The sequence below is a fragment of the Puntigrus tetrazona genome, chromosome 20 (assembly GCF_018831695.1).
Source record: "Puntigrus tetrazona isolate hp1 chromosome 20, ASM1883169v1, whole genome shotgun sequence".
Classification (NCBI taxonomy): Eukaryota; Metazoa; Chordata; class Actinopteri; order Cypriniformes; family Cyprinidae; genus Puntigrus; species Puntigrus tetrazona.
Genome location: NC_056718.1, coordinates 405,846 through 429,906, shown reverse-complemented (window position 1 = coordinate 429,906; position 24,061 = coordinate 405,846). Strand labels below are relative to the sequence as shown.

At 41.7% G+C, this 24,061-nt stretch overlaps 1 protein-coding gene across 20 annotated transcripts in view; it reads left to right on the top strand.

Moving 5' to 3' along the window:
* The first annotated feature begins 1,009 nt into the window (after nt 1-1,009).
* ptprk (protein tyrosine phosphatase receptor type K) overlaps nt 1,010-24,061 on the top strand; it is a 132,960-nt gene continuing 109,908 nt past the window's right edge. For 6 of the 20 annotated variants that reach the window (XM_043218936.1, XM_043218937.1, XM_043218943.1 and 3 more), the window contains exons 1-2: nt 1,018-1,242; nt 2,636-2,659. In XM_043218936.1, the coding sequence (XP_043074871.1) occupies nt 1,170-1,242; nt 2,636-2,659 (97 nt within the window). In that variant the 5' untranslated portion in view covers nt 1,018-1,169. Of the gene's footprint in view, nt 1,243-2,635; nt 2,660-24,061 lie in introns of all 20 variants that reach the window. The other 14 variants (XM_043218933.1, XM_043218941.1, XM_043218938.1 and 11 more) reach the window with 6 other exon arrangements.

Below are 24,061 nucleotides of genomic sequence, written 5' to 3'. Positions count from 1 at the left end.
CTGCACACACGCGCGCGCGACGACGTTCGGTTCAATGCGAACAAGCTTTATTAACACTACGAACAGATACACAGCAAGAAAATAACTACAGGTGATAGGTGCAAGGTTTAGTAACCCTGATTAAGTATGGAAACGAATTCCATCGCAAATAAATATGTGCATATTATAATGAGCAAACATTGTTTGAAAGCAGCTTCACGATAATAAACGAGAAAATAAGCCGGTGACAAATTGTGCTGTAAAGCAGCTCTAAAAAGATTCATAATTCAGCTCCATTCAGATTCATTTTAATAACCCTCTAAAGTGAATCAATTATGAAACAAGTTCAGTTCAGATATAAGAAGCTTTGTGGAAGGCAATAATGTCCTTATTCAGCTCAGTTCGTTGCGATTAATATTTTATTAATAATGAATCAATTATGAATGATTTTGATTCAGCTTTAAACGAGCTCTACGGAAGACAATAGCGCCTCCATTAAGCTTTAACTGTTGTTTTCAGTCGGTAGTGTCAGTTTCCACGGTTTTTAAACTGAACAGCCAACCGATCGGTTTGAAAAAGTTTGGGGCGGGACTTTTAGTTTGTGTGACCAATGGGACGCGGGGTTCAGAAAACGACTCATTTAACTGGTAACCTTTGTAAAAATCCGAAATAGACAACACCCCTCAAACCTAAATCGCCAAACAGAGTTAAAAAGGAGCGTGTACATTAAAGTTACCCGTAATATAAGCCCTGATGCCTCGAAGCGCCCGCCTTCTTCCCCAAACCCCGCCCACAACGCGTTTAATCTGCGCGTGTCACTCAAAATGACTGACAGGCAGAAAGGCTTTACGATTGGCTAAAAAGTGCAGGCTGCTTTTGTTTTGCCCTTTTTTTGACTAGAGCAAGCAAGCAGTCGTTTCTGCGCTGATAAAGCTGTGTGTGTGTGTGTGTGTGTGTGTGTGTGTGTGTGTGTGTGTGTGTGTGTGTGTGTGTGTCTCCGTCGGTAGGGGGCGCCTGTCCCCTCGCGAAGCGCGCCGGTGACGTCACGGCCCTCTCTCTCGCCGCTCGCAGCGCAACAGAGTACCGGAGCGAGCGCGAGACGCGGAGAGAGAGCATGGGGCGCGCGGATCGGCTGGAATAAGAAACATTTCCCAACACTTTCAAAAACTTTCTCAACTCGGCCGACAGATATGGATACCGTCATTTTGAGCGCGTTACTCCTGCACACGGCGTTCGGAGGCGCAGGAGCCCAGTACACTCCCGGTAAGTGGCCAAAGATTCACCTTTAGCGATCCCCGGAGCGGAACGAGCAAAAGTTTACGCGGTTGTTGCGCCGAACGCGGGCTCACCTTTACGCGTGGCGCGAGCGCGCGTTCGCTCCCCAGAAGTTCGTCCGTGTGTTTATCCGGGTGGCTCTTTCGGCGGGGAACGGGTGAGGGGCGCTGGAGGTTTGGGCTGGTTTTGTGTCGGAGCGCAGGGACGCGCAGGTATCAGCTCGGGGTCCTCTCCTTCTAACGAGAGACTCCCTTCTGGCCAACCGCAAGAAAAATAGATTTATTTCCCGACGCCCCGTCGAGCGGTTCAGTGGGACACCGCAGGGGATTTAACGAAAACCCCAAACTCCGAAACCCCCTTGAACCGGTCTCGTAGGAAAACGGTGTTCTGAGGAAAAAAAAAAAAAAAAAGTAGTAAAGGGCTATTCTGTAAGGATTTGTTTCTTTAGGATGTTATGCTTCCATTAGCGTCCCTCAGGATTGGCTTTACATTATAATATGAATTCCCACAGGATTTCTGCGCGTAATCCCTGAGGATTTTTAGAACTCGGCAAAATAGAGAAACCTGATGAACTTTTCAAAAAAGCAGAATCATTTTTTTACTCTGCTCGTTTGGTAATGATGGGTCTATCATGGGTTTGCATTGTGTGTGTGTGTGTGTGTGTCTATATATATACACACACACACAAACACATACATATTAACTGTTTTTATTTGAGCAGTTTTAGCTGGAGCTCAGTTGTGACCGCAAAGCACCATCAAGACTAGTTGAACCAAAATACTTTCATCAGATGTTTTCACTTGTCTTCATGGAGACACGAGGATGAAGCAGAGCTGCTGTGACGTTAAAACGAAATCAGAGTTTCAGCTTCGATGGCGTTTCCAAACCCCGTCACTGTACATTTTTCTGAGTCGACTCACGGCATCAGATATTATTTTACAACTGAACTTTGCCCCCCACCGCACTGTTACAGCCGGTCTCTCAGTAAACACAGAAACCGTATGAGGTCAGACGGAGCTGAAAGTGCTAAAGCCTAAAAGTTTTCTGTTTTCAGACGTGTTTTGCTAATCTGGTGATTGGGGGTGAGGCTCACATCTGTCTGATTGTAAGCGTATCTGGGCTCGTCTGCAGGGGTTGGTGGGGGGATACAGCTGTCTGTGTAATTGCTGATTAATTAATCAGTGAGTCTAACCCTCGGATTAATTCTATTAGAGTAATCAAAAACAACGGATGACAAATGGCAAATTACGGGAGGCTGAGATTGATTAGTGACTGGTGTAATTATGCCGGCGTGTTACGGAAATGAAGAGGGGATCAGCGCTCGCTGTGAATGAGCGAGATAATCCCTGATATGGCTCTCTTTCTCTTTCCCTGGACGCAGCTCAAATGGGACACGCGGAGAAAGGTGAGTCGTAAATCCACGTCGCTGTGATCATCATCATCATCATCATCATCGGTATTACCATCATCATCATAAACATCTGTCCGGGGCATCTGTGTCCGAGTAATTGACCCACGTGACTGCGACGAACACTCGTTCAGATGTTTTCACCCCCCCTCCCAGGCGCACGCTAACAGGAAAGCGCCGCTTCCCAGAATTCCCTCGCAATCGGCTTTCCAAACCAAAGCGATGCTCGTTCGCGGCGACCGTTAGTTTTACGCGAGGCGACTTCAACGCAGGCTTTCGTAGAAAAACCTGATTATAGAGAAGGACGAGTGGAAAGTTGGCGTGCCGACTTTGAAACGGTTTTAAAGGAAAGCTCTCAGACATCCTGAGCATTTCTTACCCGACTGTGTGTGTGTGTGTGTGTGTGTGTGTGTGTGTGTGTGCGTGCGTGTGTGTGTGTGTGTGTGCGTGCGTGCGCGCGCGCCGCATTAACTGCCTAGGGAAAACAAGGTCCGATCTGTTCATGATTTGAATATAATGCTTCGCCTTTCGGGTCGTTATTTCGGCCAGTCATCGGTGTGGACGTAATGATAGAGACGGGATGTGAAGCGACGTCTGGTGAGTGTGAGGAGGAGCGCAGGGATGTGAGCGCGTGTTTCCTCTTCCACACCGAGGAACCATCATCTAATCAGCAGGAGTGAGCCTGATGCTCCCGGAGAGCTGCACTTCACCGTCATCTGCGTGGCCAACGGGATTGATTTTATCTGTCGGTCGGTCCGATTGGACGACGAAAAGTCACTGTGCAGAAAAAGAGGTGGAGCAAGTCGTCACATTTTGATCTCAGATGTTTGGATTGTTAGGAATCTGGAGCTGGAACGTGATTATGACGTGTGGTAACGCAAACAGCTGGTAACCAAACAGCTGACGGCAGCCGTGGACTTTCATAGTGTGGGAAAAAAACCCTGTGGAAGTGGATGGGTGCCATCGGCTGCTTGGTCACCTGAGGTCTTCAAAATGTCGTCTTCTGCGTTCTGCAGATGAAAGAAAGATATACAGGTTTACAACAAAGATTAGTGAATAACGGATAACACTTTTATAATACGTGAACTAAGAACGGACAATACTTCCAGAGCGTTTATTAATGCATTAAACTCACAGCTTGTGTTCGTTAACTGAAAACTAACAAATACAGCGAACAACTGTATTAACAAAGAGGAATAAACAGTGCTATAAATGCGTTGTTAATGTTAAAAAATGGCACGTTGTTGTGAACTTTACCACACAAGGACATCACTTTATTTTTGGGTGAACTATCCCTTTAAGAGAGTAAATAGTGTTTGGGTTGTTTTTAAGGCAACGTCTTCCGGAATTTACAGTAAAACCGTACAGTAATATTATCGTTTAATACTAATTTCCCAATATTTTTTGCTTTGTTTTGTATATGTCTAATATGACGCACGAGAGCAGAGAGAGAGACGAAAGAAAGGCCGGGGTGAGCAGCGCTGGTCACTGAGGGCCTCATGTCTGAGTTAAATCACCTAAGTTGCTTATCACAGCAGCTGAGAGAGAGAGAGAGAGAGAGAGAGAGAGAGAGAGAGAGAGAGAGAGAGAGACAGAGAGAGAGAGAGAGAGAGAGAGAGAGAGAGAGAGAGAGAGAGAGAGAGAGAGAGAGAGAGAGAGAGAGAGAGAGAGAGAGAGAGAGAGAGAGAGAGAGAGAGAGAGAGAGAGAGAGAGAGAGAGAGAGAGAGAGAGAGAGAGAGAGAGAGAGAGAGAGAGAGAGAGAGAGAGAGAGAGAGAGAGAGAGAGAGAGAGAGAGAGAGAGAGAGAGAGAGAGAGAGAGAGAGAGAGAGAGAGAGAGAGAGAGAGAGAGAGAGAGAGAGAGAGAGAGAGAGAGAGAGAGAGAGAGAGAGAGAGAGAGAGAGAGAGAGAGAGAGAGACAGAGAGAGAGAGAGAGAGAGAGAGAGAGAGAGAGAGAGAGAGAGAGAGAGAGAGAGAGAGAGAGAGAGAGAGAGAGAGAGAGAGAGAGAGAGAGAGAGAGAGAGAGCGCCGGTTTTGCAGACTCACTACAAAATCTATTTACAGCAGACAGGTATTGTCTTCGAACAGCGTTTTTTTTCCCGCTCCCGGTTGAAGTTTCTCGGATTATGCGTGAAAAATCAATACGTGACAAGCACGTCGGGCGCTTCGGTGTTTGATCCGACGCAGCCGCAGTCCTTCACAGAGTCACGGTCCTCTCGGCTCATGCTGGGGTTTCGTCTGAACGAGCTGATGCTCGCTGAACGAGAACCAATGGAGTTATTCTCATTAGGAGCCGAGCTCAATATCGATTTGAACCGATCCTCATTCCCGTGAACCGATATCGGCTCTTAAATGGCGAGAATCGATTTCTGTTGATTTCGGTTGACACGCAAATATAAAAAGATAGCGTTTGTGATCAGTTGTAAAAAACTTGTTGGTTTCGATTGTGAAATTCAAATTGAAATTCGGTTTCAAATTCTGTCAGATTTGTGTATTTTCCTGAGGGTCGCGGGCTCTAGGTGCCGCGAACGACCCCCGGAGAAGCACACGAGAGAGAAACCAGAAGAAAAGAAGAGGAGGCTGTTGGTGGATTATAGCAGTAATGGGCAGCAGCGCCGTAAGCTCCTTTAGAGAGAGCCAGAGGAGGCGAGTGGGATTGAGGATTTGGTCATTAGATTGTTTTTGTTTCTGTCCCTGGGCTTTAAAGAGAGCCGTGTTGTGATTTGTGACCGTCCTGATATCCATAAAGATTATGATGATGATGGTGGTGATTATCAAATTAAGCCCGCGGCGCTCTCTTTGAAGGAGAAGCTCCCCTCTCTGTCGCTCTCGGCGCTGCGCCGGCGTCGTGTGCGTATCCTCAGGAGAAGACCTCGGCAGCTTCTCAGGTGTTCCTCCGAGGAGTCAAATGAAGTGGTTGCTCCAGGAAATGAGTCTGATTGCGATTCTTCTCCTGATTTTTTTCTTTTTCGATCTCTCAAACTCTAGACAGAGGAGACTTTCTAGAGCTGAATGAAAAAATGATGATTAATCGCATCCAAAAAACTTATAGTATTCATAATATATTAGTGTGTACTGTGTATATTATATATTATTATTGTAAAATAAAATGTAATAGTTAAATGTATATTTGTAAGTAAATATACACATATACATATATAACGTAGCCTAAAATGTTTATTTTTGGATATGATAAATCTCAGTGATCATTTTTACATTTTTAATTTTCATATATCCTTTTTCCATATTATATCAAGAAATGTGCTTTAATTAATTTTGTTTTAAATATTCAGTGAACGACTATAAATGGTTTGTTTCCTTCGGTTAAAATCGCAAAGAAAATATCGCAGCTTTAATAATTTAATAGCTTATTTTTCATACAAACTTTATCAGGGGACTGTGAAATAAAACAGTGGTTCATTAATGATTTTGGTTTTAGGTCGCAATCTTCTCTTTTCGTTGGTGATTCTGAGCACAATTTGAGATGCTCCAAACTCCAAAGGAGCGTTCAGAGTTTTTTATTTCTGAGAAAAAATCTGCAAAGCAGGAGACTTAAGACTAAAGGAGACTTAACCCCTCATCGGCTCGTCTGTGATGGATTTCTTTTGTTGGTAAATCTGAGCGCAGTACGACGTTTCAAGCGGTCCTAATTGAGGAGAAACACCTGAGAATGGTTTGATCTCTCGACTCGACCCTCAGCTACACACAGAACGCTTGTCCTCTGACTCCACGGCTCCAGGACGCTCCACGCCGCTCTTAATTGCGATCGGCAGCTCCCTGCGAGTTGTTCATGCTGAGGCAGGAGAAGGCCTGGCAGATGAGAGATGAGAGTGGAAACGAGAAGGAGAGGGAGGCCGTATGCCTCGCCACGATTCATCTGACTGGAGTCAGCTTGTCTTATATCTGTGTCAACACTGTGACGTTTGGAGATATCAAGTTCGAACACGTCTAGGCGTGCGTGTGTGTGTGTGTGTGTGTGTGTGTGTGTGTGTGAGTCACACTGATTTACCTGTCTTTCATTCCCGGCTCCTTTGAGATGAGCACATGTGAAATCCTCTCCAGCATCCGATCAGGCTTCAGCTGGAATCAAGGTGTCGTGTGTCTGCTCATCACAGCTCAAACCGGCCTACTTTTCATGTCTGACTTTCACTCATAAAAGCTAATATAGCATTTGTAATGACACTATATTGAAAAAACGACAGAACGGCTCAGGAGGACAAACCGCTCTACTGTTGCGCTACTCTTTCATCACTGTAACCTAGCCGGAATAATAATAATACCGTTAATGAAATATAAGTCATTTATCACTTTAGCCATTTCTTTTTGTTTCTGAATGCTTGAAGGTTTATATGCCTGACATTTCTGAACATTTTGTTTAGCGTTTTAGTTTTCTTTCCTTTTTTTGTATAATTCCAGACTAAAAACTAAAACAATCAATTTGCATATTTATTTAGTATTCGCTTTTGTGTTTCAGATATTAAAATGAGCCTAAAACGAATTGTGATTAATCACATGTGTGCTGCGTGTATCTATTATGTAAATACCAACATGCAGGAAATATTTTTATTCTATTTTATATGTAAATACAATCATACGAACATAACATCTTTTTCATAAATGTATACATGCATGTGTTTGTATTTATACACGGTATACAGACATATATTATGTAAAGAAAAAACTTTTATGACAGCGCTAATTAAAATCTAGAAATATTTATTAAAATATACATGGATTTAAATGAATGTAGGTAAATGTAAACGCTTTTATGATTGTAGCAGTGCTAGGTTTACCTGGTTTTTAAATGTCTGAGTGAGGATTCTCGGCCGGTTTAATTGCTGTAAACCGAAGCGCTGAGCGTTTTCCTTCAGGCAAACAAACAGAGTAGCAGGGCATCTGTTCCTAAGCGTTTTCAGCCCACTTTACTTCATAAGGTCAAATGTTTTAGGGAACAGCTGTGATGGCCTGAAGGGAGAAACGCAGGAAGAGTCAGCACAGGTGGCACCTCGCCGTCAATCAAACAGCTCTGAGAGAAGATGTTCAAACGAAACAATGAGAAATAAACACGTGCTGGGCAAAGGTTTGGCAGTAGTCAGATCTGCTCACTAAAGCTGAATTTAGTTGATCACCAATGCAGTAAAAACCGTAAATAATCACGAATGATTAGCTGTGCTTTTAAGAATTACCGTTCAAAAGTTTGGGGTTGCATTAAATGGATCGGAGGTGACGTTTCGAATAAATGCTCTTCTTTGAGTCTTGAAGAAATGCTTCAGACACTTATTAATAGATATGTTTTTGAAGACGGCATTGATGCTTTTGCAGTACGTTTAATCAAAAAAGGTCTCACAAACATTTGAATGACTACAAAAGTACGCTTAAGCCACGTTAAAAGAGCTTGCATATGCTCTGACAGACAAATACGCATTCGCCGGGTGGTATTCCTCACTGTACGTGTCACCGATCAGTCCACGTCAGCAGAGCTGACTTTCTCATTATGCTGGTGTTAATTGATGCTAATACGAGGGACGCGAGAGCCCTTGATCTCCCGCCGTTTGTCTTGCCTGCTGTTAATCACGTCACCGTCCCGGGGGCCTCAGGAGACGGCGAGTCTGAAGCCCTCCGGACCCCTTCCTCACACCTTCACACTGGAATTTACAGCCAACGACGAACAAAAGACCCTCGCTCATCCCCCGCTGCAGGCCTCCGAGCCGCGCTGACGTGAATTACAGTCGAGGTCAGCGCACAAAGGAAAGAGACTTCACGTGAACTTCGGCGTTTCAGCACACTACCGAGCGCTTTTCAACAGAATCAAAAATACAGCTCAAGCAGCAATATTGCGAAGTGTGTTAGTATTTTAAAATAACATCCTAACTCGTCGTGAGGGTCGCGTGATCCTTTGGAAATCCAAAAAACAAAAGAAATACTCCAAGCTTAACTTGGTATAGTGCATAATGTTACAAAAGCTTTCCATTTCAGATCTTTCTGTTCATCAAAGAATCCTGAAAATAATCATGAACAATAAAACAAGTTCCTCGAGCGGCAAATCAATATATTATTACGATTTCTGAAGGATCGCGGTGCTGAAAATGACAGATATTCACATAGAAAATGGCTGATAAAGTGATTTCTGCTGTGCTTGGACCGGTTGTTGAGGGGAGCGATCATCTCACGCACTCTTTAGATCAGAACACAGTGGTTTTGCATGGACGGAGCGCACTGATAAAATGGCAGAATGTAGGTTACATTAGTTGCGTCGCACTTGAACAATAGTCAGTAAATCTGATGAGTGTTTCTTTTCAAACAGAAAACAGGTCACAGCTGAAAAGAAGAGCACAATTGATCTGACATGCTTTATTCGACTCCTGTAGTGTGTGTGTGTGTGTGTGTGTGTGTGTGTGTGTGTGTGCTTGTCCACTGAGGTTTGTGTTCTGCTCAGAAGTGCTTACTCGGTTTGTTTGCATGTGATTCACGCAGTCCGTCTCTCATCGTTGTGATAGGCTCTCGCTGATGGCCAAACACAACAAGGAAAGACCGAAGGAAGTGGCATGAGAGCAGCCGTCAACATGTTCCTGTAAACTCTTGAGCGCGTGCGTGTGTGTGTGTGTGTGTGTGTGTGTGTGTGTGTGTGTGTTCCCAGCGTCCCACTCTCTCTTTCTGTCGGGCCGCATGTGGTTTAGGTTAACCACAGCTCATTGTGCGTGAACTAACATTAATGGGGTCATTTGGGCTCACCGGTCGCTCGCAGGAATTTAGACAGAAAACCAGCGCTTCTGCTGTAAAACAGAAACAACAGACAAACTGAGAGAAAACGGTTATCGCAGCCAAGTCTCATCTTCCTCTCAGTTTGCACCATTACGAGAAAAAAACAGGCACAAAAAAGAATTGCTGTCACACGGATCAGCTCATCTCAGATGTGTTCAGATATATAGATTGCATGCCTCTCCAAAGCGTCAGATGGCTCCGTTTAGTGTGCTTTTAAGGAGAACGGTTTGAGACGTCACAGAGATCTTATTTGTGTTTTATCTTTCCTAAAACGACTGCTGTATTTGAGTGTTTCACTGTCTTAGACAGGTTTGTGTATGTCATTTGTCTCTTGGCTCATGCTAAACCCAAACTCAGCACGGATCGAATGAGAGCGAGAGGGCAGGAGTTTAAGCTCAAATGGTTGTGATGGTCCTGCTGAGAGACTGTGAGAGATCTGATTAACACAGTATGACAACCCTCACACACACACACACACACACACACACACTGCATTCATGAGGACATCTCACAAACACAGTGGTCTTATACAGTCATGATATAAACCTGCTCCTCACAATGTTGGTGTCAGGACAGGCACATATCATGATTTACAGCAGTCATTTTCACAAAGGGCTAATATGTACTTTTAATGTACTAATCTGTACCTTTAAGCGACTAATGTGTAGCATTTAAGGGTAAATGATTGAGGATCCCGCCTATGCAGTAACAGCTTTGAACCTCGAGAGTGTATGTTGTGAAGACATGAAAAAGAAGTTGAGTTTTACCGTTCCATTCAGCCTATTTTCTGGATCTGGCGATAACACTTTTAGCATAGCTTAGCATAATCGGATTCAGTGATCTATGCTAAGCTACGCTAAAATTGTTATGGGCCGAATAGAATGAAAAACAGTAAAACTCAACTTATTAACACTGCTGGAGCTGGAGAATGAGGCCGTTTCCACAAGAAGTGGAGTGTTCCTTTAAGCTATGCTGTGTCTGGACATTCATTGTTTTGGGTTGCCTTGAAACACTAGTACTCCTTAAGGTGACCATAAGAGCCATTTTTCCCTGATGCACCCCGGCCAGGATTTCTATATTGCCTAAAATCTCTAGGTTTGCGTGCAGACCGATCGGTGTACGACATCGGTTCCTTGCGCTCTCTCGAGGTAATCAAAGAAATCCAGAAATCCTGGAAAGGACACGTCTGGAAAATGGCATCTATGGTCGCTCTAGTACTCCTACAATAAAATGTAGTAATGCGGAGAAATGTGTATATATACTGAATATGACCAAACCTGTGACTACTAATTAAACACTTTAAAAAAAGAACTTATTATTATTATGAAGTAGTATAATAAACTGAACGCAGTGTCTTCGAATACTTAATTGCTTGCTATTTGCAGCTGAATTAAAAAAATAATTTAAATATATATATATTAAATGCAAAATAGTTGAGTGCACTCAAGAGGTTCTTCAGTACATCTTTATATATAACTTCATAATTACTTCCTTGGACATCATTTTTAAAAGTCTTTAAGCACACTTATGTGGCCTTTTTTCTGTTAATATTATGATATCTGCAGGTACAGATTTCTAAAATCAGGTTTTTAAGGTTTGACGTACAGTACGAGCGGATATTTAGTGAAGCACACTTGAGGAATGTATGTTAAACCCAGCTGTGTGTTTGGACAGCTTTATCCAAGTCTGCTGGTTTCCTGTGTTGGGTAAACGTAAAAACAGTCCTGTTTAGTACCCACGAAAAGTGTGTGTGTGTGTGAAAGAGATGAAATGAGGAAAAACCAAGTGTGTTAAAGTGTGTGTTTACTTCTGAATGAAGATTGATGAAGGTAATTACATGCTAGAGTTCATTCTTCAAGAAGTAAACCCAGAGATCTGCAGTATCTCACACACACACACACACACACACACACACGATTCAAATGCAGAGATGGCAATTAAAAACAAGGCCAGTTAACTTCAGTGTGAGGAACACAAAATAGAGACCGTGAAACTTAGACTCGACCCACGACCCTCGACCCGCTGCTTTTGTGTGTCGCGTCTTTTGAAAAGCCCGACTCCATTTCAACGCACTGCACATTTTTAAATGCAAATACACATTCGGCCCTAAAACAGTTCAACCTATCGAACGCGTGAAGCGGTGTGTTTAGTGTTCAGTCGTTTTGCCGTAATGAGTTCTTCTCTTCTCATCAATACATGTTGAATCCAGCTGAGTTCACACACGTCTTTCCTTGACTCATTCTGTAATTAGTATAAGTGTGTTAATGAGAGCTGAATCAGAGACATTGATTGGATGTGTCGTTATTGAAACGCACGGCTCACAAGCCCACACGGGTTTGAGAGTGTGTGTGTGTGTGTGTGTGTGTGTGTGTGTGTGTGTAGACATGAGCAAAGTCTCACTCACTTTTGATTCTTTTTTTAATTAATTGGATTAAACTACCTAATTTAGTTATTTTGCGTATTCTCTCTCTCTCTCTCTCTCTCTCTCTCTATATATATATATATATATATATATATATATATATATATATATATATATATATATATATATATATATGTTGTTCCATATCGTACCTAATGTTCTCCTCCAAACAAAACAAACTTAAAAACCACTATAAAGTATGAATGTAGGATGCGGTGTGCATTATGCGCTCACAAAAGTTTATTAAAGTCGCATTTAAAAGAAAGCGCACAAAAGCACCATATAAATAACTGCATAATAAAGAAAAAGCACAAACTCTGTGAGACAAGAGTGCAGTAACACGAAGAAATAGCTTACTGTCATTTACCGGCCCTGTAAAACAACCTCTTCCTTTCACATCCCATTACAGTAAATTCAATTAACCTGAACGAACCTACTCAAATATAGTTCTACATTAGACTGCATAAATACATGATACCATGTTTTCAGCGACTCGCTCTGCGATCTCAAATGCTTGTTCGTTTTCTGCCGCAGAAGTGTGTTTTTCAGCGCCGCGACGCTGCTGCCCCGTACATCGCACAGACCCAGCTAATCGATAATAAAAGTTGTTGTTGACTATTTTCATTATGGATTATCATCGATCAGTTGCTGCAGCACTGTGTGTGTGTGTGTGTGTGTGTGTGTGTGTGTGTGTGTGTGTGTGTCGAGCGGTGTTAGCCCATCTTGTGTGATTGATCCCCCCTCCTCCTCTCTCCCCTGATGTTTGATGTTTGCTGAAATTGTTTTAACTAGTGTGACTGAGATCCCACTGTCACCTTCCTGTGGGCAAAGGAAGTCAGAAGTCCAGAAATACTCTCTCACGTTCTCTGACCCACAGGCCTTTCCGTCACACATCTACCATCAGACATCAAACATGCTGAGAGCTCCCGGGGAATCATTGTTAACTAATATATATATATATATATATATATATATATATATAACAAGATAAATAGCATATCAGTTATACCAAATGAACACTGGGACAGGTCAATGGTTTATTACTTAAATCTGTTGTTCTCCACACTGTTTTGGAATGCAAGCACATCTGATCTGTGAGAAAGCATTAAAAAACGTAATAATGTCTTTCAATTAAGCATCCCCACATGACACCGATCACACAAAGACAAAAACAACTTGGCTTTATTATTTTATAGCTGGCATGTCTGCCGTAGCGGAAGGTGGAAGTGTTGAGCACTGTCAGGGAAAACTGCGAGTTGTAATATTTTGACATTAATGAAGAGATGAAAGGAAATATTCAAGGCTGACGTGCTTCAGGAGATGCCGAGCGCTCCCGTGTTCAGCAGATAATAGATGTCCTGTCTTTGTAGTAGTCGTGCTAAGTGTGCTCAGGTCCTCTCGTAGGATGAGCGAGCGCTTGACTTCAGCCTCGTAGATATGGCTGGAATGTGCTTTCTTTGAAGAGCTTTCAGCAAAGCCTTTCTAACTTCATAGCAAAATAATAATAATAATAGTAATAAAACACATTCTGAGGACAAACAATACATTTACTGCATCACTCAATCAAGAGCCACTCGAGTGTATTGGTTATCCGCGTCAAGGTCACGAGGATTTGCTGTTAAAATTAAAACGTGAAATAAATGTTGCGTGGTTATTTCTTAAAAAATGTTTTTTTTAAACAGTAGTAGCAGTATCACATACATTGTATTAAATAATAGTCATATATTTCTGGCACAGTGTCTTAAACCGAGCTTTTATTTTAACTTTCTGTGTGTATATGATATGATGCTGTAATGAAACCGTAAAATGCTTGTGAAGGGACTCCCCGAGCAGTTCTGGAGATGTTGTTTATGTATTTATGCCCTCATTGAGACGGCAGATGCTGAAATCTCAGAGTATATAACTTAAGTAAACAAACCCGTGTGTCTGTGCTAATTATTCATTAACAGAGACTCACAGATCATGCAGGATTCATGTATGAATTGACTTTTGCAGCTTATTATTTACAGATGCTAGTCCATATCATGACTGGATTTAAGTCTACTTTTGATAAATTCATCCAAAATTTGATAAACTGTAACTTTCCCTTGTTATACTGGATTCAGCATCCGTGCTGATTATTTATCCTTCATTTGCCGTTTGGATTACCTTGCATTTTAACACACTTTTGCGGTGGCTATTCCCAGATCCAATCAGAGCTGTTGTCTTAAATTGATACATTTTCTGTCCCGTGATTTACTTAATCTCCCCAACCTGGCAACCATACGCACACGGTCTCTCTTCATTACAACGAAGACACTGATGAGCTGGAAACATGCAAGTCAAAAAGTTTTAACAATGTATGTGAAATGCTGCACTTTGGAGCAAACTGTATAAATAATAAGCAAATTTCCCAAAACGATGTAGACATTAGAAGGCACCAAAACAAACACTTCCATCCCCCGACAAGAAAATCTCCACCCAACACGTACAAACACGACTCTGGCAACAAGTGTAGAGGACACACAAGCTAATTCAAAGAAAAGCCAATAGAGAGGTCCTACCTCCTGCCTGATTTGAAATGTTTTCTTCCTTTTTATCTGTAGTCAGTCTGCTAACGTTTGTCCTGTGCACTCAAGTTGCTGTTAATTGGCTACGTTAAGTGTGTTTTGGGACTCGGTCTGACACTGTGGTCAAAAGCGTTGGTCAAATATTACTTATTGCACCTTTAAATTGAATCTTTAGAATGTAGAAATCTGCAAAAATTGTCTACAAAACAGTTTTGAGCAGCATTTTTAATCATTGTCATTATGTATCTTACACATTCCTTCTTTGTTGGGTTTCGACCTTAGAGCTTTGAGAAGCTTGTCCTCGGTGTCTTTCACCGCATTCTTCTCTTTCTGTACTTATGATCTTCCTCAGGCTGACGGCCATCTTGAATGACCTCGTTTTTGTCTCTCTGTCCATGAGATGACATCAGCCCGGACACTTCGGCCATCTTGGCTTGCGTTCAGTCTCTTCTCTCGTGTTGGAAAAGTTTGACCCAGTTAGACTGGCTGCTGCGCCCTTATCACGGCCCCTTTGTGTTTATGGAGTCGCTCGTCTCGGCCACATATTTAAGCTTTTGCCATAAATCTAGTGAGAGTGAAGATCTGAGATCTGACAGCTGTTGAAAAACACCGCATGTGTGGATAATATCTGTCTTTAAACTCTGTATTCGTCATAACATTAGGGGGGTTAAATGGAAATGCAAAATGGTTGGACAAATACTCGCCATTGGTTGAACCAGTGTATGGCTGTTTAAGATACTGTTTGGCTAGTTAGTACAGTTCAGTTAGTAAATGATAAGTTAATTGTTAAATTGTTAATCCCAAGTATTAAATTTATATAATAGTAAATTACATAGCTGTAGTAAAAGTACTACCAAACAATCACATATCAGTCATTTTCTAATCAGACACCTTTTTATTTGAGCAAACAATGTGTTGCAGATGGATGTACTGTCCTGCACTGTGTGTGTGTGTGTGTGTGATCTGGTGTAAATAATTGGTAGGAGGAAGTGTGTGTTCATAATGTGCTACTACATTTGGACAGAAGGTGTGTGTGTGTGCATGTATTTGTGTCTGTAGTTTATTGTTATGCTTGAGCAGATAAAGTGTCATGGGTGTGTGTGTGTGTGTGTGTGTGTGTGTGTGTGTGTGTGTGTGTGTGTGTGTGTGTGAGGGTCGGGCTCCTGTGCTGCCATATGGGATTTGGGACCGGAGGTTGTGATCAGGGGGCACTTCCAGATGGCCCTTGCTCTTCCTCCTACTCTTCTCTGCTCACAGAAGATGGACAGCCACTGTCACTGTGCTGAGTTTTATTCCACCGCTCCACCTGTGTGTGTGTGTGCGTGCTGGTTTTTGTGGTTTATGAGGACACAGTTGTGTTTAATGACTGGGTATGACAGAGGTATTACAATCTGAAGGTGGTTCATGAGGACACTGCCAATGTCCCTAGATTTCAAAACGCTTAAAAAATGTACCAAACAGTGCTTTTTGAAAATCGTAAAATGGTGTAGGCTTAGGTGTGGGACAATAAGAGTTATAGTTTGTACAGTATGAAAAACATTACACCTATGGAGAGTCCTCATAAACCACAAATACCAATGTGTGTGTGTGCATCGATATTTTTTTTTCCACTTATTAACTTGAGTTCAGTAAGTGGGTCAGAAGTTCATTAGATGGATTCGTCAGACCATTATCGTGACTTTGTGAGTCTTTTTGAACACTGTATGTCAGTGAAGCAAGCTCTTCTGATGTCTTCACATTCAATTCACACTTAAAATTATCATTTGTTTTCTTCTGTGGTGATGTGAAGCGAGAATAAAGCATTTCAAGAAACACAGAGACATTTATTATCATTCAGAACTGAGAGTTCAGAGTTTTCAGTCATTGAAGTGGATTGATTGAACTTAACTGAGAGCCACTATTTAATCTTATTTAATTCATCAATTGTGAAACTAGTCATGCTCTTTATGGAAGTTGTTGGTCAAATAAGTAAATCAGTGAAGTGTTGCTTAATTTTACTACATGTAGAGGCACATTGGAAAATTGGAAAATTGTGCCTCTACATACATTTTTTTCAAAAAAGATCTATACATAAAGTTCAAAGGCGATAGAGCATTACTCTTTAGATAAAACATCACAGATGCATTGTGAATATTCAGTGTATCACCCAGCTCCACAACATTTCATAATTATACCGGCAGGAGGTTTGTAGAGTTTGGAGGCCAGCGGTCCGCTGGGGTTACGGGAGGGCAGCTAAAATGGCCGATAATCACTCAGGAAGGTGTTTGGCTCTAAACTGGATTTGGTAAAAGCACTGAAAGGCTCTCTGAATGGATCAGCTTTACATTGTTCCCTGTTTATTTACTCACGTTAGAGGAGGAATCAGGTGTCTGGATGAACACAATGCAAGGCTTTTAGGTTCACTTCATTCTTGGTGTGTGTGTGTGTGTGTGTGTGTGTGTGTGTGTGTGTGTGTGTACATACATTCGTAGAGTTTTTTTTTTTTTTTAAGAAAAGTGGTAGTACCACATTTCTCTTACCAGAACAGAGGATAATGCTTGAAACGTAATATATATTTTGGTAATGCATGGGTAAATCTCATGAAATCTGCCAAGGACATTTCTGGCTCTAAAATGTGTATTTGTGGAATTATTATTATTATTTTTTAAATATATAGTGTAAGATCCAGACATGTTCTTAACAGACCTTGTCTGATTCTGATCAAATACACACTCACACACACACACACACACATATACGTATGTAGTAGTTCTTTGTGAGGTGGAAGCTGTTGGAAGAGGCTTTGTGTGAGGGCAGATGTTGAAGTGAATCCTCCTGAGCAGAACGGCTCTGAATTACAGAAAACCAGCGGCACAGAGACCAAGAGACGCTCTGCAGCATAAACTCACAGTCTAATATGAATTTCATGAGGAGTTCGGGCCGAGAGCTCAGATTTTTCATGTTCAGCCTGGTCAGCGTTCTTAACATCTTCATTTTCTTCATAGGTGTCTGCATTTTCCCGCAAGGCCGCCGTCTTACGCACTACAATTTATAGCTGCAACTTCTCCTGGAGAAAACAAATGAGGCATTCGCTCACTTGTGCAAATTCTCAGAGTAGCCGCCGAAGCCATCGGGAGGTTTTCGCCTCACCAAACATTGTTTATTATGGGGAAAGCTGCGATATCTGAAAAATGCCAACGAAACCCTTGAACTGGAGCTCGGCTCCAGCTCATACTAAAGCTTTTCAAGAAAGCACCAAAGAAATGTTCACACGGTTTATACATCCAGGGTTTCTTGGGACTGGTAACATACTTAGATAACCTCTTGCTAGATGGCTTGTTTTGTTGGTGCAGTGCGTTTGTTGATCTGTAATGGGATCTGAGGGTTCTTCGTGAATGTTCAGCTCTTCAGCCCGGAGTCCTTTATCTCTGTCACAGCAGATATTTAGCGCACAACGTTCCCTAACGTCAAAGATACAGAAGACACTTTGAAACTCTCTCATGATGGAAAGAAGGGTCTTTTGAAATAAAATGCTTTGTGACACACTGTAATGCAGATCTCGGCTTTAGACACGGAGACCCAGCAAAGGGAAAAACCTGTTTTAGGTGTTGGTTTTCGCCTAATTGAGCACGTCATTATTTACAGATGAGTTGTATTGAAAATGTGCATAGAATTCGACTTTTTTCCCATTTTAATATTTGCATTTATCATTGTTTTCCCTTGGTGTCTGCGATCATTTATTGAAACCAAACGAGTATGAAGTCTTCATGATATCACAATAATGACCACCTACCAAGGTGCGAACCATGGAGGAGCTAGAGGGAGCTCGGCTCCCCTAAATAAGACATGGGCCCCCTGAAAATGTGATTTGTGATTTGGTGGTCTCAAAAAATACTGATAATGTGTTTTTTTGGAATGTGCAATTTCTGTTTTGTTTGTTCTGATCATTATGGATTATTGTGTGTAAAATTGCCAAAGTTGTAATTGATTTAGGCATGATTTTAATAAAGATACATGCTATTCTTGCCATTAGCATCAAGATGTGGGGGCGCTACGGTGCAAATTCCACTCATGCTTACATATTAAACGCAGATTCGGAAAAAAAAAACCCAAAAAAACATTGGAGGCCATTGGTTATAACTCTGCGTAACTCCTAATTGAACAGAGGAAATCTGGTATTTTTCTGTAGCTTGGAGTAAGGCTTTGTTAATGGGTGGCTGTTTGTTGTCAATTCGTATCGATAAAGTAGTGTATACACTTGTAGCCAAGGTGCGATTGGCTGGGGGGAATCTCTGGTCTATGCATCCCTGCCTCAGCTGAATTAATCTTATTCCCGGTGGGGATAAAATGATTGACGAAATCCACTTTGAAGTCCCTTTCTGAAACAAATGATTCGCAAACACGCTTCAAAAGTGCCATTCTGAGGCAATGATTCGCGAAACACGCTTTAAAGTCCTGTTTTGAATCAAAGGATTCGCCATACGTGAATTTGCGTTAAATAAACTTTCCATTGTATTATTATTATTATACAAATCGCACCCTACTTGTAGCTGTTGTGTATCTTTGTAAGTAATTGTAGAGGATTTTGAGGCACGCGCAAGTGCACATCCAACACCCGACCGTAAATTTCTGTGAAATTCCATGGTTCTCTGTAACATGAAACGTAAAAAAATCATTGCTATTCTTCATACTTATTTAAAATTGTGTGTCAAGTAATAAAATTCTGAAAAAAATTCAGAGGTTCTGTCAGCATTTTCGGCTTTGCGAAAATCTATTTTGTCTAGCAAAGTGCTAGGTCTTTTGACAACACTTCACTGTGTGAGAAATGGACACAAAAAGGAAATTCTGCAATTTTGGTGGGTGAACTTCAGAAGGATTTTGTTTGTGCTTCAGAACATCTCTTCATTTCAAATGCGCTGTTTATTGTTCGTTAAATTGAAAAGCTTCACAGACCAAATAGCAACAAAACACATCACAATTAATGAAGACTTCGGGACAGTTCAGCTATTGTTTCTGGTGATGTGACCGGAGGTGGTTTTCCTGCTGCTTAATTGAAAGTGGCAGTGGAAGATGCGGCGCTGAAGCCACGAAGAGGCTCCGTTCTCTCTCGCTCTGTCTGTATCTCTCTGTAGTTGCCCAGTTTAATGTAACTAATGTAACCTGACGCAGTTCTTTGTGTCAGGAGAATGATGGGATGTTATCAGCGCAGTGCGTGTCCGAGGGTTTGTGTACTGATCTGAGCTCGTTGAAGTGACCTCCTTCAGTCGCCGCACATCTCGTGGCTTTTAGTGTTTCGTGGAGATTCGAAGAAGGCAGGTTTTTTTTTGTTGTTCGGCAGCTTATGCAAACATCTCGAACGCGCTGCAGTTCAGTAGTTCATCACACGTGCCCACTAATCACCGTTTGGTAGATTCTGCATCCGATGGTGGTTTACCTGAGATGCTGCAGAGTTTGTGCTGTGACCCAAAAAGGCAGAATTTAAAACGTTCTACTGGGAAAAGTGCAATAAAGTGCCACTTGACATCGGACAAGATTTCACCAACATGTGGGTGTCTGATGCCATTTGAACATAGAGAGTCAGATCAAATTTATGTGTATAGCGTTTTTTTATGATGTTTATCATTTAAAAGCAGCTTTACAGAAGGTCAGTAATGTCAGTCATAGCTGGACGATATTTAACAGTGAGACAAGTGAGTTTTGGGATTTTAGATATAGCTGTATTGTGTTCCGTTAAGGTATTTAAATATGGTTTGATTTGGTTTTGTTTTATTAAAGGATTTAAATATTTGGTGATGTTCTGTTTTAAATATCAGTCAATTTTGTCATATGGAGACATTTAAATATTGCAGGGCTGCACGATTATGACAAAAATCACAATTGTCGATTATTAATTGCGATCATCACAATTTACGTTGAATAATGTTTAGACCGTTGCTTGAAGCAAACGCATGCCATATTTTTAGATGGAAAATAAACAAGCTAAAAACAACTGAAAAACATATTGCTTTTTTTTAATAATACTAAGCCTCAAATGCAGCCTACACTTCAAATTGGTTGTTCTTTGAATAAAAAAGTAAAAATATGCATAGTATTATAATGCTGTATTAAAACTAAAATTAAAACGATGCAGAAACCCTTAGGTTAACATGTAGATAGACAAGAACGCATCTTAAACACGCAGAATAACATAAGTGGATTTTGAACGATTATGTAATTGTGGCATTGGTAATTGTAATTGCAATTAAAATGTCGAATTAATTGTGCAGCCCTAAAATATCAGTTGTTGGGGTTTTTTTCAGAGGTTTAAATGTTGGTCAGTTTTGTTTTATTCAAGTATCGGTTTGTTTTGTTCTGTTGAGAAATGTAAATATTAGCTGGTTTTGGCATATTTAGCTATTTAAATATCAGTTGTGTTTATTCTGTGTACAAATGCAAATATTGGTTGTTTTTGTATTCGGTGATTTAAATGTTGGTCAGTTTTGTTTTACTCAGAGATTTCAATGCCTTTTTAAGTGTTGCACGTGTAAAGTAAATTACTAGCATTTTCATTTTCTTTCTTTATATGTCATCTTCCAAACATCAGACTGCAGAGCCGTAGATATGAAGCAGTGATATCCAAGTCCGGACTATTTCTTGATAACATTTGTGCTCTTCACATCACGTGACTTGTGTTTCCTGAAGCAAAGAAGTTCTTTGCTGAGCATAATTCAGCAGAGATGTTTCGTATCTGGGCGCAGAAAATAAGAATTTGAAGTGATTTGATGTGAAAATGTTTCCTTGTGTATCTTGTGTGGTATTGGAGGAGGGTAAATCCTTTCCCAGCGTGCTGAGTGTTGGCGGCAGCGTTTGGCCGTGGGCCGCTCTCTCTCTCTCTCTCTCTCTCTCTGTTGTGTCCGTCAGGCCTGTAAGTGTGTCCTCGGGCAGTGATCAGTGGAAGCCCAGTATGCCTGGACGCACATGAAAGACAGCGGAGACGGAGAGAAAAGGAGGAAACGGTGTAGATCCACAGCCCTATAAACCAGCTGCTGCCTCACAGACAACGGTTCATGCAAATGTCGCATATAATAACACACATCTGATCATATCATTTTTAACAGGAAAACACTTTTGTTATCTTTTTGATGGTCCAAGCAAATCAACGCCTTTATAAGGAAATAGTGGTAGTACTGTGTTAAGGCTCTGCTTGTCCTGTGATTGAAATGGAGTCCAGAAGCAGTGATCTTGAATCTGAGCGTGACACTCTTCGGGAAACCTGAGACTGACCCGAGATCCACCGCAAGTTCAGACCGCAGGTGAGAAACCTGAACCCTGTTAAGCCGTGGGTGGAGATGTGTCGCAGCGGCCGAATAACCGGAGTGAGACAATGCCAGACGCATCAGTTCCAGACCACAGCCTGTCAGGCCTTAAACCAGAGGGAACGCTGAATACTGCAGAAGCTCAGCAGCTCCTGAAATGCAGAATCCAACTCCAGGATTCTGTGATTATAGCGGTCAGGGGTGATTATTACCTTTGGTATGTTAAGAAATAGACTGTGGTGTTGTCTGGGTCTCTAAACCGAGACCAAATCCACACCAAGGCCGTGTTTATGTGGTTTTGAGGAGTCTTGGGAGCAGCACCGCGAGATGAAGACTTCAACTCTGCTGACACTTCTTGTGTTGGTGTGCATTTTAAACTGCTTCTTGATTCAGTATTTTTCCAAAAATAGCTGTCAGTCATTTCACCAGGATTGATAATTTCTGAAATTAAGAGAATAACACATCTGGGTGTAGCAGCATGGTTTGAAATCAAGGCTAAATGCATTTTTATTACAATGCACACTCCAGAAGATCAGAAGAAATCTGTGAGCTCTGAGGAATGAAATGTTTATGAGATATGCTTGTTTAAACTATATAAATGCATATTGGCCAAATGACATCAGCGTGCGAAAAAATGTATTACAGTGTTTGCCTTTCCATTGTTAAAACGGACAGACGGTAAACTAATGAAGTCAAAGAATTTAGATCGGCAAAAGCCAATATTTAAAAATTGCCCCATCACTTTGGTCACTGGTTGAAACAGGAAGCTTGGACAGTAAAAGCCAGTAGCTTGTAATAGTGCCACATCCTTGAGCAATGATTTACTGCGGGGTGGGTCTTTTCATTCAAGACAGCATTTGATTGGATGAAAACATACTTTCTGGCTGTTTTCTCATGCTGGACAAGACCACGTATCCTAGATAGGGAGCGAATGTGATCAGATGGACACATCCTGACTCCGGTGATGGACTTCATGGAACGGAGCCCGTGGCGGAAACATGACACACTCTAAATTATTTTTATCTGGGCTGTCTGTTAATCGCCCTGATCTGCATCGCCCATCAGTCACTAATTTCTTTCATTGAAGGTCAAGAGACGTTATTAGGGTGAAAGACGCCCAAACCGAGCCAGGAGACTGTAATACAGAGAGACAGGGCTGCTGGGTCAGAGGAGAGAGAAGAAGATAAAGAAACAGAGACGCTCCAAACGTCCCCGAGCTCTTTTGTGCTCTTCTGGTCCCGCCCAGAGTACATTACGATGTTGGGATAGAGTTCGGCTGGTCTGGGATCAGCTCGGTTAATTACTACATAACAAAAGAGCAGCAGTCAGAGAGGAGTGTGGAATGTGTGCGGAGGCATTAAATGACTCTTACCTGAGACTATGTGCTCTTACCTCACACACACACACACACACACACACACACACACAGAGTCAGACTGGTTCCACCGATTTCCAGCGCTCGTATTACATTACACATTCGTTTCCAGCCAATGAGTGATCAGCCTCTGGGCGTCTCTCTCCAGCTCTGTGAGTGATTCATGCGTATGGTGTGTAAAGTCAATGACTCTCTGCTCTTTAAACGCTGCCATAAAGTTCCCCAAACTCCCCTCCGTCATTTGGTCTGCAGCAGGCCCTCAACACTGGTTTTTTAAAGCCGAACATGCTCTTTTACCTGCCTGTGAGGGATGACGGAGCAGATTTACAACCGCAAGAACGTCTCTTTCTCCAACAAGTCTTTCTGTCTGGATGATTATAGCCCAAGCTCAGAATGGGTTTAATGGGTTTTATTCAGAAGAAGTTCAGCTTATCGTGTTTCTGTTTCCGTGACATGCTAAATGAGAAAAACAGACGCTTTCAATAACACTCGCCATCTCTGAACAACAGAGGAAGGTTTTTACAGTGTTAAAATCATTATTTTATAATGATTCATTTATTTTTTGTAATACTGCTTATATTATAACACATCTTGTATCGTTCATTGAGTTTTTGACGATATTCAGCATCAAACTTGTTCCGAAAAATGCTGGATCAGAGATTTATTCCGATTTCATCCAGCTTTGGTAGTACCCTCACGTACATTTTAGCGCAATACCACAATTAAAGCTGTAACATCTTGCACTGCAACGTCAAGAACTATAGCAGCGACAGTTTTCAAACATTCCCGTCTGTTGCCCCATTGGTTGAGTCACAGTTACTATGTCGTCAAGCTCAAACAGATTGTCGATTTAAGGAGACTATTGTTTGTGAGAAAGTATTTTGAGCTTTCATTCAGCGTGTAACTGACCTGTAAGTGAATGAAAACATCCTGCAAAGTTTTAAATCTGAAAGTGCGCCGCGTATAAAGCCATTGTCTCTCAAATGAAAGAGTCGACTTTGAAAACAAGCAGTTTTAAAA